Source organism: Lissotriton vulgaris, chromosome 6 (assembly GCF_964263255.1).
Source record: "Lissotriton vulgaris chromosome 6, aLisVul1.2, whole genome shotgun sequence".
Classification (NCBI taxonomy): domain Eukaryota; kingdom Metazoa; phylum Chordata; class Amphibia; order Caudata; family Salamandridae; genus Lissotriton; species Lissotriton vulgaris.
Window position 1 is genome coordinate 1,276,591,549 of NC_141694.1, and position 13,105 is coordinate 1,276,604,653.

Below are 13,105 nucleotides of genomic sequence, written 5' to 3' on the forward strand. Positions count from 1 at the left end.
TAAAATGGCAGGGTATAATGTGGTCTAAAGAGACAAATGTGAAAGGCTGATTCACAATGGAGTTAAGACCGAATATGCAATGTTACAACGCATGCGATACATCGCATACCATTACAACGCAGTTGTTACAACAATCGTGTGTGTATATTGCATACCATTACAATGCAAGTCGTTACAACGACTTGCTGTAGGGGGCCCTGGATGTTGAAATAGTATAATTTACTATTCCAACTCCAGTCTGTGCAACAGTAGGGAAGGTGTTGGATGTTAAATCCAACAACTTCCGCCTCCTACAGCAAGTCGTTATAACAACTTGCGTTGTGATAGCATGTGATGTATCACATGTGATGTAAAGGATGTCTCCCCTAAAGACCCCTCAGTTGCACAAAGTGTTACAAGTGTTAGGACTGTGAGTAAAGAATGCATATTTTTAAACCAATTTTCACATATTACCCTGCGATTCAGGAGTAAAATATGCATTACATCAGTTACGTGTGTAGATGTGTAGCATGCATGTACAAACTGAACATACACCCATTTTACACATTTAAATCACATGGGAAAATCATAAAATCTTCATGTGTTTACTTTCTACTCCATTAATAGCCTCCTTTCATGCCACTGCCAACCTTTCCTACATGCATCACCTTGATACCAGATTGATTGATTGGTGCACTTAATTAAACTTTCTTCTATAATGACAACAAATTAGTTGGGTGTTAGGATAAGTGATATAAGTACATCCAAATCTTTGTTAATGCCACATAGAGTCCTTCTTTGGGAGTGCCAACCAAATGAGAATTGCACGTCCCTGGCCAATCCTCTGACGTCCCTGTGAGTTTGTTTGTTTTTTTCACACCCATTTAGAATTTGTGTGTGGGTCATTTGCCCATGCGGTGAGAGGACCAGTAGGTTTCTACTTGTGTTTTGATGATGTCCCTATATGTCCCAAGCTTTGACATTCTTTACCAAGGTCTGTATGTGTGAGTTTAAGTGTATTCACGCAAGATACGTGTGCTTTAGGCCCAAGAATAAGGCCCTTCAATGGCTGTGTTTATGAGTTTTAGTTTTTCTTATGCAAAGTGCTTGTGTGTGAAAATTGCCACCGGCCTCCTGCCCCTGCACTTCTTAGTTGGGAGGGGAATATTGTAATGTCATTGCATGTCATTAACAGCAGCAAAGAGGTATAACCTTCCTGAAAAAAATTAGCTTGCTAAAGATCAGTTTCCATTCAAATGTGGCTCTGAATGGAACATGTCCTAATCAGTGCCTGCCTGTTTCTGAGAAGTGCTGGTACTCTCCGATTCAAAGTCTAATGTCACTTTTGAGAAGTGCAGGTACTCTTCCTCTCAAAATAAAAAAGTGCCGGTACTCAGTACCGGACAGTACTGGCCCAATTAAAGCACTGGTTCTAATGCTTACGAATGCTAGCCTTGCTCTCAGTTCGATGGTGCTGCTGTGCTCATACGGGGTCCGAGAGATGCACCAGCTTCAAAGATATGCTTTGGAAAAGAGGACATATAAGCCCTTCTCTATTTAAAGGGGGATTACGTAGAATGCAGATGCTGGGGGAAGTGGCGTAGCAAGATGTGTGCCGGTCCCTGCGTTTGCCACCCTGGTTTGCCACCCTGCGGCCTCGTGTAAGATTTGGGGGTTGCTGCTGAGTCCCGTCACGGCCGCCCCGCATGGCCGAAGGTAAGAGCGGGGGTGGGTGGGGTCCACCTCCCCTTGCTAAATATGTGATGAACAATGTTTGGAGTTTATATTCTATTCTACACTTATGTTCTCTAAACTAAGTGGAGGTGGAAGATACAGTTACTTGTCCGTTTTCTTTTTCTTTGTATAAGCCAATGTATAATGCACGTGCCTCTGAGAGCTAGGGAATTCTACCGGGTGTGACCCATAGCAGAGGGGAATCATAGCATTAGAACATTCCGAGAAGAGGGTGATCATAACAGCAGAACACTCCGATGAGGGTAAGATGTACATTTACTATATTTTATTTATCATGCAAATTGTATGCATGAATATCCGAAGACTTTTTAATGATGTAAGTCCGTTTTGTGCCAGGAAAAAGTTCTATAAATCTGCCTGTGGATATTTTCTAATACCCTGTGGAATAAATAAATCAGAAATGAAATTCAATAACAGTTAAATATGTTTCTCTTTACTTCTATTTCACACAGTACAGGGGTTGGACATGAGCAAACACATCACAACTTGACTGAACTCATGTAATCCCCAGTTCTGTTTCAAATAATAATACATCTTTAAGTTGTTGTTCCCTACCTTAAGAAAAATATATTTTTGCATACAGATAAATTCTTCATACATTTGGCCTGCCTATCAATTTTACAAAGCTTGTAAAAGGGAATCTGTCTGGTCTGCCTGCTGTCTCGCATTTCAATGCTGAAGGAGAAAGGACTATAATTTAATGGACTGGGTAGGCATTGTTTCCCTCTGTACACATATAAATTAAAGGCGTGCAATCGTTCTTTGACCCCTAATCAATCATATTCTCTTCCAACCAGGTTCATCCAAATGTCTTTGTGGAGAGATGATAGACACTCTCTTTCAAGGACTTGGCAGTTCCTCATTTTCTATCAAACACTCTTTCTTCATGAACTTCATTCCTCTAACTGAGCGCCACACTCCCAGGTACGCATCCCTAAAAGAGCTCTTGTTGGGTCCATCAGTGGTGGATTCCACTGGGCCACTGGTGGGAGGAGCCACACTTGATATGCTGTTCGTTTGCTCCATTCTTTCCACGTGGGCATTTCCATCTGCCGTCATTGCCAATTCTGATGCATCGTCTTCTGGTTTTTCCTTGGGTACTTCCTCCAAGGCAAATAGTGGCTGCGGGCCTCTGCCGTGTTCTGCTTCTTCTTCCCGTTTGGCCTCTTTTTCTAGATCTTCATAGTTGATTTGCCTTCTGGTATCAATGTACTTTGCTACGCAGTAGATTACAGAGCCAATCGTATTGACCACTACTCCAGCTATGAAAAGTGAGGTTGGCTCCACATCATTAAAGGCCAACATGCCAACCGTAATGGTAGCAATGCTTTTCACAACCCCAACAAAGCTGGTGGTCACGGCTGAGTTGATATAGGTGCAGTGTAAAGTTGTGAAGTTCATAGCACAGCCTATCACGATGCAAGCTATGAAAGTACAGACCATTCCTGGATCCTTCCATCCTGGAAAAGACCAGGCATTGATAGAATCCATGCTGGCAAACGAGCAGATGATCAGAATAGGGGTGGCTGTGACTGCAATGGCGTACTGGGCTGTGAGCGGCCCATAGTCGCTGTCAGTGCTGGTCTTCTGAATGAGAACCAAGTAAGCAGCATGGACCAGCACGGCTAGCACCCCTGTGACATATCCCACAGGCTCTCCTGTCAGGTCACCAGCGCCTACGAAGAAAGAGAGAGAGCAAGAGTTTTATCACAGGCACAAGGAACAGCAAAGCATACTATGCCACGCTTAAATATAACTACAATAAAAATAGAGATTCCATGGGTCTTTACATTTCAAAGTTGAGATGGCATTTGTATTTACTGTAGATTGTTTTTGCGAGTTCTTTTCACATTTTGTGTTCGTAGTTGTATCCTTCCAGTTACTCATTACTCTTTCTAGCTTATATATTAGTACAGTATATGTTTCTCTATGCATGTGGTCAAAAGTCCCTGGTGTTGTAAACCTCCCCTGCCCTGCTCCATATACATTCTCTGAAAAGAGACAATTTGCGCAATTAAAGAGGGGATAGAGAGATGGCATGAATGGTCTAAGGAGTATATTTTATTACCCTTGCGGCATTTTGATTTAACCATCACTCCTAACCAAATGTACAGGTCCCCAACCCGTCTAAAATAGTTGGGCCCAACATCACCTGTGGTTGCATTATTGATTGTGATCTCTCTGTAAAGGGACTGCTGAACACCTATATTTCAATTGCTATGATTTCCCAGTCACGGGTTTCATGGAATACATGTCATAGACTAGATATCAAAATGAAAAAAGATGTCTTTCCAAAGGAGGATTATAAACCAATGGAGCCTTGAATCTATCTGCAATTGGAGAACCATTATTCCTCTCAGTTGCAGAGTTGCGGTTTTCCTTTATTCAAAAACCTCAGCAGAAGTACGAATGGAAACTTGCACTGTTCACACATTTTCAGATGCACTACAGTGTGACTCGTGTTTTTTTTTAAAGACTGTAATTTCCCCCTGTAATCAACTGTACTTAGTGCAGTGCTGTATTTGAGCTTGTGGTTGGCAGTCGGGGGCCATCGGCTCTCATTTTTACTCTACGAGACTTTTACCGAGAGCAAGAGAGGGAAAAGCAGATACAAGTTGAAAGGCAAAGGAAGCGAAAGAATTAAAACCTGTCACACAGACAAAAAGTAGGAGTATGCAAGGGAGAGATAAAGAGGCGGGGAGTCTCAGGTATTGGGTTAAAGAGGCATGACGTGAAGTCAAGAATATGCAGCCTTGACATTGGGCACGCTGACATTTGATTGCACAGCCATGGGCTTGTGATGAGAGGTTTAGACACCAGCACTCATTCTTTTACTAATTAGACACTGAGTTAGGGCCTCATTTACAAGGAATCTATGCAGCGTGGTGCAAAAGCCATTTGGCTGTGCTGCGTTGCTTTAATTCCGAAGCACAGAGATGCGTCATATCTACAACGATATGACAGATCCCTTTGCTCTCCCCAGCGCTGGTGCACAATTAGCTGCCACGGGCAGATGCAGGGTGCAAGGGTGCCTGCGACATGGAAATGATTGTTTATGTGCAGGAAGGTTCCCTTCCTGCACATAAACAATCTGAAATAGCGTTTTTAAACTTCTATGTGTGCTGCCTCTCAAATCGAAGTTGCAAAACTTAATTTTTTCAAATGATTGTTTATGTGCACCTTCCTGCACATAAACAATCGCAAGAGGTGATTTCCTCATTCTATGTGTGCTGCAGAATTCAGCACGCATAGAAAGAGGAAAAATACGAGGAGGAATTAATACATTTCTCCTCGTTGCATTCAGAGGCATTTCAAGGTTTACTATTTCTCGTAAATTTGGAAGTGTGTCAGGTTTCATGGGTGTTCCGTGGGAACACCCACGGCAACACCCATGGAACGCCCATTTAACTCAAAGTGCTGCATTTGAAGGGGCCGTAATTTTTTTTTTACAAGGACTAAAAAAGCCATGCAGGGTGGCTTTACATGTCCATGTAAATAAGGGGCAGTAAAATGCGCTGCCGGATAATCACAAACAGTGACGCAACAGGCTTGTAAATTAAGCCCCTTAGCGTACATGTAAGCACTGTGGAAATGCCACCTGATATGCAACAGCAAAAACATGTTTTCGTTCCCTAGTGTATTTTTCTGGAGTAAAATTCCAAATGTATCCAGGGTAGGAAAAAGTAACGCACCGCCAGTGCAAGGGGCTTGTAAATAAGCACCTTGGAGAGGAGCTTGTGAACAGCAACAAACGAGTTTGTGAGCGATCACGAACCTATGAAGCAGACCAATCTTTGTTGCTCCCACTTTTCTTCCCTTGTGTGGGGTTAACTACTACGTAGTTGAATACATAAATGGCAGAGAATTACACAGAAGTAAAGCCATTTTGGGATCACAGATTATCTTTTGTGGATAGGTATCAAGAGTGAGTGAAACCATTTACGACTGTAAACAAAGGTCTACAACTGAAAAAAGCTTTTTGAATCGCCAGTATTGTTTGGCAGCAAACTTGTATTGAAGAATAGATCTATTTTTAAATGTGAGGGTTGACATAAAATAGTATGGTAAAGGAATTTCACTAAGATGTACAGCCTTATTGTATGCGCTTTTGGTTTCCTTTATTAGACCAATTGCTTAGGTTGCTCCGTAGGTGGAGTCCTCGGACCATGGGCGTCAAGTAAAGAATTAATGTAAGTGCTACCAGTGGATCACTGGGAGCATCCCCATGTGCACACCATCATACTCCTCCCGAAAACCTGTTTAAGGAGGATTCCACTCAATGTTTTCTTCAAGTTTACTTTTTTTATTATTCCATTAATTTCTTAAGATTCGTAGTGCATATCATCACATTGTTTTCATCTTTTGGACATAACATCATTGCACATGGTTACTCCTATGCATTTCGGGCAAAACGAAGCCCTTCCTCAGGGAGTAGCACTACTCCCTGTGCAATGATGTTATGTCCAAAAGATGAAAACAATGTGATGATATGCGCTAGTAGCCATATTCACTTTTTTAATGTACGCAAGGAACAAGAATAAAGTTATCTGTTCGTGCTGTATGCGTGGTTTTATGTTGTATGTTATATGTTGTGTGACACCACTATATGTGTTACTTGTATTGTTCCCACTGCACTATCACTGTTAACACAGTTGTTTTCACTTGGACACTTTTCTTTAAACTCGATGGCACCAATGATGACAACAGGGCCGTCCTGGTGAGTACCTACCAGGGGTCCCATTGGTGGTGCGCCCGTGAGGTGCTATCTTGCTTGTGCACATTTTTTCCTACAACATTTTGGTGTGGGTTCCTCCACTGTCTAGATAAGGGGACAGGCTTTTTTAAGGTGGGCTATTGACTGGCGTACACCGTACCCTCCCATGTTTCTAAACAACTAGTGCGATTCTTGCTTCTGACTTCACGTTTTCTCGTGCCTCATGACATATATCTTGTCTTTACGTTTTAGATTTCTGATGGGCAGAGCAAGTTATCTTTATCCCTACCAACCTGATACATTTTGAAACATTATCTCGAATCTAAAATAGAGTATGGAATTCACTGTTTGGCTAAAAGGTGTGTTCCCAATTATATGTCATTAGGCTATATAGGATAGTAAAGCGTTTGAGATAAAGTTACATAATCTGAAATGTTGGCGTATTTTTGTTCCAGCTGGATTGTCTCGATAAAGATCAGATATATTTTATCATAAAGAATCGTTTTGACGTTAAGACCTGGCCCCTCGTTGCTCTCAAACTTGGTAAGAACAGGCTGCAAAAACCATAAAAAGAAAGGCTGGCTTCGGATGAATCTATGTCATCTTATGATTACTCAGAGTAGGGCATCTCTTTTTGTTTCTTAGGTGTCTCGAATACAATCTTTACGATTGACCATTCAAGTTGGTTGTCTGACATGAGAACATGATTTATGGAATAGGAACAATAATTTGTTTTTAATCGTAAGTAGACCCATGTTTTGTCATAACATGTTATGCTTCATGCCCTTTGTTGGAATCTTATAGAAATGGATTTCCCTTCTTCCTTCTCTAAAAAAGATATGTACTGTAGCAGTCTCCGTAGAAAGGTGGAACTATCACAAATATTGTCTCCTTGACTAGTACAATATTAGGTGTCTTTACGATAAGTCATTAAATTTCACATATATGTTTGATAACCTGTTTCATGCACTTTTCCTGCAACTTTTGGTCATGTGAGGAGCTGCTGTGTTAATCCAAGCAATGTTTTCTTATTGTGTAAGCTTAGTTGTTTTCTCTCACTTCCATGAGAGATTATATGGTGACAGTATCTTTTTATGCATATTTTTAGGTCCCCTGATATCTTGGATTAGACTGTACGAAAGAGGTCCTGAGGAAGGTGGCCTAGAGCCGCCGAAACGCACGTCGACCTGGTGCAGGGGTCTCATACTGGTTTTTGAGACCCACAAATTGTCGTGAAGATCTTGCCGACTAAGACTCAGTTCTTCCTTTTTCTTGTGATGGTGTGGTTTGAATGAAGTATGGGTGTGAATGTGGTAGTATTTTGAGTTTGTGTGTATGATATCAGGTGGTGTTTCCTTGAAGTATATTGTGTTATTTTTCTGTACATATTTATTTGTGTATGATATTTTTTTGTATTTGTTATAAATTTTGAAAATGTCTATAAAAATTGAATTTGTGATGAAATGTTTTTTACAACTTAAAAAATGAGGAATAATATAAAATGATGGATAAATTGAAAATAAAATAAGTTACAAAATAAAACATCATTGGTATATATCTGTCGCCTAGTTTAGATTAATATTAGGATGCATACTAGTATTTGAAGATTATGGCCAGTGCTGGAACTATCCCTTTGTAGTGATGTCTTTCTTTCCCCCTCTGTTCCTTGGCCACATTTAACCTTTTCAGGGGGACCCATCATACCTGCTATTACTATTATTACCCTACCCTACATACATAAGGAATGGGAGGTTGTTGTAATTGATTGCGACATGTGATACCCCAGCTCGATTAAAACTGAATGCCCTAGACCTAGGTCATTATTGTGGTTGTGACTTTTTGAGTGGAGGGCGACCTAGGTCTGTATTTCCCTCTTAGCTCCGTGTTGGTGTGCCCGGGTGAAGGAGGCCTGCTTTGGGCCCCCAAATACAAATTCTGGCAGCCGATTTGTTATGGAGAAACCGAATCGAAACGGCTGTCCGAATCGGTCATCATACTCGCTCGCTCGAAAACCGAGTCCATAGAGCTGTACAATTTGGCTCCAAAAGATACGACCTGTCCAAATGCCTTTTGGAACCAATTCAGACAGCCCTAATGGTTTCCAGGCATCGTAATCGGTTGTTGGGAAGTGTGTAGGATTTGGTCGGCAACAGGGGTTCCAGACCAGATTCAGCAAACCTGAATCCGCATCGGAGCCGTTCCGAGCGACATCGGAATCAACCCCTTAGTATATCCAGAAGGGTGCCTTATTTACAATGCAGCATTAAGCCACCCTAAGTGGCTTAATGCTGCCTTGTAAATTAAGCAAAGCCCGTATCGCCACCACAACGTCTTTAAAAATGATGGCCTGGTGGCGGTAGGGGTTTGTAAATATGCCCCTGTGTTCCGTATTTTAGTTGTGATAGCTAAGGAAAATTTGAAACGTTTATTTAAAAAAATTAATAATGACCGTACTCTTCCGGCCAGCCCTAAGCTTGAGGTGGCATTATTTGCAAGCTTAATGAAGGCCCCTTTACTTTTTTGTAAAGCAAAATTTTGGGAACCACTTTTCTGCAAGAAGTGATGTTATGTGCTTGAAGAGTGTCCTGTCATCCTACATTTGTTTAATTTCCATGAAATGCTAATGAATGATTATTTATTGACTACTTAACTGCGGTTTATTGTTACTTATCTTATTCTGCATTGGGTGCACTGAACATCCTGAAATTATTTTCAGGTTTTTTGTGGGATTGTATAAATCATATATACAAAGAAGCAGTTCCAGCCTGATAATTATTGTACAATTATCGCTAGGGCAACCAAACGTTTCTCCTTTTTGGCAATGGCTAATCGAATAAAAGGATGGTATAATCTAAATAAACTAGGCCAAATATTCATATTTAAGTATTTTTCTAGAGATATTCTGCATAACATAGAGCTCCAGAAACAAATGTCCCTCTACACAGATCCTACTTCCACTAAAAAAATCAAAATACATTTTGCCGTTTAAACAAAATATGACAGCACTTTGCACAATTTATAAGAGACAATATCACGCCACAGGTTTAAAGAAACAGCCCCCCTAGGGTGACTACATGAGGAATCACCAACCACAATTATGGATTAAGCCTAAACATACATAGCCCATCATACTAACAAAATAACACAACATTTGCCAGCCTTGTTTTTAGTTATTCCCACCTAGCCTGGTGTAAATACTTATTCACTAATTCTTAGACTTCTCACGTTGAAAGGCCAAGGTATAGTCTCACCTCCTTTCCCACATCATGTATGAATGTACAAGTTATTTCTACGGAGCGAACCTAGCCAAAAGGTAGCGGAGCGCTGTACGTGATCAAAGGCAAGCTTGAAGTCATTGAGTAAGAGAACAGAAAGCTGAGTTGTGGGATGGGAATGCTTTGTGATCTAGTGTTCTTTAAAGAGGTGAGTCTTCAACTCTTTCCTAAATTGGAAAAGCGCTGTGGCAGTCCTGATTGATACACAGAGGCTGTTCCAGATCCTGTGTGCATTGATGAAATGCCTGTTCCTTGTTTTTAATTTTTTGCTCTTCACTGTGGTGTGAATAGAACTACCTAAGATGGTGAGCTTGTCTGCAACATAGGCGGGGGTACAGGTTGTGATGGCTTTGTGAATGAACATCATGAAGATATTTACAGTTATTAGATGACACATTTATTGAACCTAAACAACTTTTCATGAGTTTATCTAATTGATGTTTTATTACACTGCTCCTAATTCTAGATGTGAGAAAATTCTCATTATGATCAAGCTGCTAATCGCAAACAATGGTTACACCTCAGAGAAAGTACTAAGATGGTGTGCAGGAAATAAGTTTGCTCATCCCCACTGAATCCCCCCATGTGATAAACTTGGGGAACTGTGATAGGAGAAGAATCCTAGCCTGCTTTTTGGAAAGAAAATACTATTTGTCCACATAAGTTCTTAAGTACGTCAAATGCTGCTATGTAAGCAAACCCAAACAGACACACCGCACAAAGCCAGAGAGTTTGAATGCTTCATAGTCATGTTAGTGGAAGTGGTTGGAACTAAAGCTATGAAGTTGGATAAAGCAGCAAAGCACTGTGGTACATGTGCACACCACTAGATCAGTGGTCTTCAGAGTTTTTATGCTGACCACCCCTTATGTTGAACAGCCCCACCCCCCAAATTACATAACCTTCTCAAATATTTAAATGGGAATGCTAAGTACTACCAGCACAACACTTATTCAGTCTTAAAAAGGCCAGCAGCTTACTACTTATGTTTAATTCCGCACCTTATGAGCTCGAAAACATGAGGAATGAATGCTAATGGATGTACAGGAGGCGACCCCCCAAAATAAAGAAACAACTAAATAAAAAAAACGTTTAAAAAACAGTGGAAGAGACAGGGTATGAGGTGCCACAACAGTGAGCAAATCGAAAAAAGCCAGGCCATAGCCTATAGGGAAGAACCTGAAGCAAATCGCAGTTTCAATTCTGGGTCTCAGGGAACCCCCATTTACCCTGTCCCTGCACTCTTCACCAAAGGAACTGAAATGCTTGAGGAAAGAGTAGTCCGGAAAACAGGTATTGGCAAAGCCAGTGGGTCTCAGATTTAAATGGCTGAGCAATTGGCTAATGCCGATGCTTGATAACACCAGTTTGGAAATGCATGCATGTGCACAGCTCTCAATCTTGGAATTGATTCCAAAATGGCCGTCTGGCATCACAAAGGATGCATGGCACTTGAGTGTTGTGATAGATTTTTGTGCATGAGACATAACATCTGCCATTTTTAATGTACTGTTTTGATATGGGGATAGTCATGTTACAGTCAAAGTTTTTTTATGTTACAATAACAAAAGTGCAACAAAAAAATACTAGTGGACTGACATAACTTGGCTGCTGACGAGCCATTGTTAAAAATGCTTACAAAATGGAATGAGCATTTGCAATGCAATAGGTCTTACATTCATGAGAGTTTGAGCTATTGGCATTGTAAATGACAATGCCTTTTATTTATGTATGGAACAGCAAGCAGGACAACGCTATCTGAGAAAATAGTGGTCAGAAGCTGTAATTAAAGCCTTCTGAGTAACAACACACATAATAGGGGGTGTCCTCATGGGAGGTTACAAATTGAGACAAGGCGGTACAAAGGAGGGACTACTAAGCCTATTGACCAATGTAAAGCCACAGTTAACAGGCCAATCACACAAGCCAATGAAAAATATGAGTGGAGAGTGGGTGGAACTTCAAGTCTATACATGAATACAGCATGCCTCGCAGAGCAGCACATACACTGCCCAGACTCGACCTAAAAATGGTTTCCCCCTCATGCATGCAGCAGAGGGATACAACTCAATTATTCATAACGCTCTGAGACCAAAGAGCCTCTGGGTGAGATAAACACAAGAATCGGGAGGAAAGCCAACAAATCAAGAGGTGGCTAATGAAACACACAACAAAGCTATCCAATGAGGAGCAAAGAGCTAACCCAAAGCCCCCTCTAAGTATATTTTAATTATTGGAAACAGTAGGTTGCTAAATCAGTCTGTAGCAGAGATGGGAAAAAATAGGTACTCAGAGGAATCAATCAATCATCAATTATATAGTATTTGTATAGCGCAGCATTGTCACCCCTGTGGGTATCTGGCACTGGTGGTGGAGGGAGGCATGCAATCACTAAAGGGAACTGACAGGAAGTCTACTTGTATCAATGAGTTTCCCTTTGTGAAAGACCTAGAAAAATAGTTAATGGGTGTTTGTCTGGGCCTAAACTCCAGGACAGTAAAACAAACAAGATATTTAGTGATGCATGTCCCTTCTTCCCCCTCCAAAAATTCAAAGTGAAGTGTTTCCACCAGTGTAAGGAGAACCCACAGCAATAGCAGTGAAATCTTTTCCTCACAAAGTGAACAGGCAAAGTACTGTGAGGAGCAGTCTAAGCTTGCCTAACACACAAGGAACAGGTGTAACACAGGCAGAAGCAAAGCAAGCTTTTCTTCAAGCAAAGGGCAAGCACAACAGAGGCAGCAACAATGTGGGTTTCCCTCACACACAAAGCCAGTACAGCAAGGCCAGCGGAAATTGAAGCTTGCCTCATAGACAGATTACCTATAGCATCCCTGGTAGAAAGTCATGTGTGAAAGCATAGGCCTACAGTGGGTGCCTCTTCAACACAACAGTGTATGAAGACTGGTGTGTGGGGCCGAATCGCCTATAAAAGCTTTTGTTCAGTCCCTGGAAATATGTTTTGCAAACTGGATGGGACCATTCCTTGCCCTGCTGCCCTGAGACGTTTATGCAAGATAGAGGGAAGGGGCAAAGGTCTACTTGGAATGTTGGGGCAGCGCCTCGCTGCTGTGGCATATGCTACCTTGTAGCTTCCGTGCCATTCTTCCTCACCCTGTAGGACATCAAACCCCTTAGATTTGTATTTTTTTACATGCAACATCTTTCCACCAACCTGCAGTTTTTACAATGAAGAGAAGATTGGACTGTTTAATGTACTGATTAGTGATGTTGCTGTATTTACATAGGCACAGCTTACTTTCCCCCCCTCAAATACCTTCCTCACTCTTGGTATTTTGAGTTATAGGTATATTTTGGTTAATTATATCTATTATAATCATCATCTCACGTATATTTGGTGTTAAATCACTGTTGCCATTCC

General features: G+C 41.2%; 1 protein-coding gene across 2 annotated transcripts in view; it reads right to left on the reverse strand.

Moving 5' to 3' along the window:
• Positions 1–930: 930 nt before the first annotated feature.
• Positions 931–13,105, reverse strand: part of SLC35D3 (solute carrier family 35 member D3) — a 277,390-nt gene continuing 265,215 nt past the window's right edge. For both annotated transcript variants that reach the window (XM_086927401.1, XM_086927400.1), the window contains exon 2: positions 931–3,410. In XM_086927401.1, the coding sequence (XP_086783527.1) occupies positions 2,575–3,410 (836 nt within the window). In that variant the 3' untranslated portion in view covers positions 931–2,574. The remainder of the gene's footprint in view (positions 3,411–13,105) is intronic.